Source organism: Stegastes partitus, unplaced genomic scaffold, assembly GCF_000690725.1.
Source record: "Stegastes partitus isolate 25-593 unplaced genomic scaffold, Stegastes_partitus-1.0.2 Scaffold1267, whole genome shotgun sequence".
NCBI lineage: Eukaryota > Metazoa > Chordata > Actinopteri > Pomacentridae > Stegastes > Stegastes partitus.
Window position 1 is genome coordinate 17,677 of NW_007578998.1, and position 3,328 is coordinate 21,004.

General features: G+C 46.2%; 1 protein-coding gene across 1 annotated transcript in view; it reads right to left on the minus strand.

Moving 5' to 3' along the window:
- The window catches only part of exoc3l1 (exocyst complex component 3-like 1), an 18,557-nt gene that overhangs the window by 3,761 nt on the left and 11,468 nt on the right, over positions 1-3,328 (minus strand). The window contains exons 8-13 of the mRNA XM_008297979.1: positions 3,208-3,325; positions 2,956-3,081; positions 1,983-2,083; positions 821-937; positions 452-722; positions 176-331 (exon numbers count right to left, since the gene is read on the minus strand). Of these exons, the coding sequence (XP_008296201.1) occupies positions 176-331; positions 452-722; positions 821-937; positions 1,983-2,083; positions 2,956-3,081; positions 3,208-3,325 (889 nt within the window). The remainder of the gene's footprint in view (positions 1-175; positions 332-451; positions 723-820; positions 938-1,982; positions 2,084-2,955; positions 3,082-3,207; positions 3,326-3,328) is intronic.

The following is a 3,328-nucleotide window of genomic DNA, read 5'->3' on the forward strand; positions in this document are numbered from 1 at the left end:
TTTTTTTTTCATTTTTATGTTATTTTATTCATTATTTCATGATGAGTTATTTATTATGACCTCTTTGCGGCTCCACGGTCATAAACTAGAAGAAACTCTGACTGTAAATCTGCAGAGAAACACCAGGAGGAGTGCTTTTATTGAAAGCAGCTTCGGTCTCGTGCTGCGTCCTCACCAGACCGTGGAAGACTTCTCGCAGCAGCTGGTCGTCCTGCAGCATCCGCTGAGCCAGCTGCTTCCTCTCGTCGGCGCCACGACACACGAACCTCTTCTGCATCAGCGCTCGGACGTATTCGACCACCGTGAGCCACTGAGCCTCCTCCTGCAGACGCTGCAGAGCACACAACACCTGAGTTAAGGTGGGAGGCAGGTCCAGAGCGCTGAGGTGGAGGTCTCAGACCCAGACCTGGACCTGGCGTGGTGGAGCCAGCCTGCACACGGAGCCGGTTACCTGGCGACACGGCGGTCGGACTCGGCCGTACAGCTCCAGGTGATGCTCCAGGACCCGACAGAGTTTGGGGGTGGGGTCTCCCTGGACCAGCCAGGGTCGGGTCAGCAGGCCGGGCAGGAAGGGCTGGAGGTCCGTCAGGAGCTGGTCCATGACCAGGCGGCAGGCCCGGCGCACCGCCCGGTCCAGAGCCGCCAGGGGGTTGGGAGGAGTTCTGGAGAAGCGACCCGCCGACCGCGACGACTGCTGCTGCTGCAGAGACTCTGTGGACTTCCTGAACACGACACACAGACGCTGAGCTTCTGGAGAGATGCTGAAGTTAAACAATGAAGAACGTGGTGCTGTGAAGCCTGAAGCACTCCAGAACCTTACTTGAGGATGATGCAGTTGCTGATGGAGGCCAGCAGGTAGTGGAGGTAGAACTTGCTCTTGCTGCTGCTCGGATCCCTGCGATGCTCCTTCCCGAACTCAACCAGAGCCTCCCGAAACCTGGAGGCCCAAGCGAGAAGATCCTCATTTACTGAGATGAACATGCACAAAGAGAAGGATCAGGGCCGGGTTTGGGCTCAGTGGAGGTAAAACCAGCCAGTATGGGGTTGGTTCTGGGATTCACCAGATTAACGTTGGTAACGTTGAAGTGTAAGGCTCCAACAGAAATCCTACCTATCACAACATCTGCTCGCTCTGTGTTGGAGGCCAGACGAGCTGCTAGCAGGAGCTAAGCTAACGTGATGATGTAGATAGAAACAGAACAAACATCTGGACTTCTGGATGTTTCAGGATGTTAAAGAGCTGGACTTGGTGAGTCTGCAGACTTTTCACATGCACAGTAAACTTCAGGCTGATATCTAGAAGAACTGAACATTTCAAGGGTCTGATTGCAAGAAAAGTGGAGTTGTTATGATTCAGCTGCAGGAAACTGTAACTCTGATCTGATCTGACAAATACGTAAAGCTGGACAGCGTAATAAAAGCTCCACATACGGGAACCGACGAGTGAACGTGAAGTGAACTCTTGAAATGTCTCGAAAAATCGTAAAAAAGCAAATGCATAGTGTTGCCAGAGGGGGGCGCTGTAGGCTACATGGGTGCAATAAACAGAGTAGAAGAAGACTAAACCAGCTGTTTGCTGAATTCTAAATAAACCTTGAAGCAGAAACAAACTTCGTCCACCCATGAGAGGAAAATTGGAGAAAACTGTAGAAATAGTATTTGGTTGATAGAGTTTAAATTATTCTTTCTTGTCAGCTGATGTCGGCCATTTTAATGCCGTCTGGAGCCTCTCTCTCTTTTTTTTAAAATTGCTGTTTCCATCAACTTTTACGTCAAAATTCACATAAAAATACAGAATGTGGACACAGGGCCACTTAAAAGGGGAGAATAAGAATAAGATGGGATCCACGATAGAGCCTTGAGGAACTCCACAGCTGACGAAGCAGCTCCAACATCTACAAAAACTCAAACGCAGCTTTGACTGAGTGACTTTTTCTGTGAGGAAATGGAGATGAACAGAACACAGGTAGACCAACACTCACCTGTTCAGGAGGTTTTCCATCTCGTACAGTCCCATCTGGATGGTCTGATCTCTGAGAGAAGCTCCGATCATCAGCGCCACCCGGGCGTTCTCCTCCAGCATCTAGCACAGAAACGGTCACTTCACGCTAACACATCCTCCAGCTGAGCTATCAGGCTAAAACTGCTTTCATTTGTTATTTGTTTTCAACAGATATCAAGATTTTCCCTTCAAAAGGTTTCAAAGAAATCAAATCAAATGTCCTGAAAAGTGGATTTTGCAGCTCTGAAGCTAATTTTAGGAAACACGTCAGTCTGTTTTTAATGCAGCACCACATGACATGAAGACGGTTAAACTGCTCTCAATCTTGTTTGTTTTTTTTTTTTGGTTTATTTGTTCTTTAATTTATCAGTTAGTTTGTTTTTTTGACACTGTGAAGACAGAACTAGATGAGCTTCTGCTTCTCAAACTAGATAAAGTTGGCATTCGTGTGCATTATTATGTTTATATCAGATCTTTTATTGAGTATTGTTCCTGAATTCCCAGCAATGCTTCTGTTTTACATTAATGTAGTTTGAGATGAACTGAACTAAAACTAAACACTTTAATGTGACAAAACTAAGTCATTTCAACCCACAACAATAAAAATGTGGTTTGAACTGAGTGAACTGAGATTAGTGGAGATATTCACTTGGAAATTATAGAAATAAAAATATCCGTATTATTCTTCATTCTGATGATAAATGATAGATTTTTATTTTAATTTCTGTCAATAGATAAATAAATCAGCAGAAGCTATGGACATGATGACGACTTTTTCTTGAGGTTTCTGGGATATTCAGGTAAAAAAAGTCCTGTGAAACGAAGCAGTAACAAGAATCTCTGACACAGAAGGTCTATTTAAATAAATTCAGAACTCAAAGAGGATTTGGAGCAAATCTGTAGGATTTCTCAAACACATGTATCTACATATATCTATCTGCATGTGTCTGAACCTGTGTGATGATGGTGGGCAGGCTGGTCTGGTAGAAGCCCTCGTGGTCGGTGTCCGGCTCCTGGTCTCGCTGCCAGTCCTGCAGCTCCACCTGCAGAGCTTTATGCATCCACTCAGACACACTTTTCTGCAGCAGCAGCAACACAAACATTTCACAGGTTTTCTCCACAGTTTCAACGTTTACACGCAGAAATATCGTGAAACCTTCTAACTTCGGCTACACAACCTGTGTGATCTCAGAAAGTCGACTTACCCGGACGCTCTGCACGTATTTGTTCTGCAGCTGCTCCAGTCCTTCAGTGGAGATCAGAGGTCCCAGATCCTCCTTCTCCATCTCAGCCACCAGCTCTGGGTGGCCCATCATGTCCGGGCTG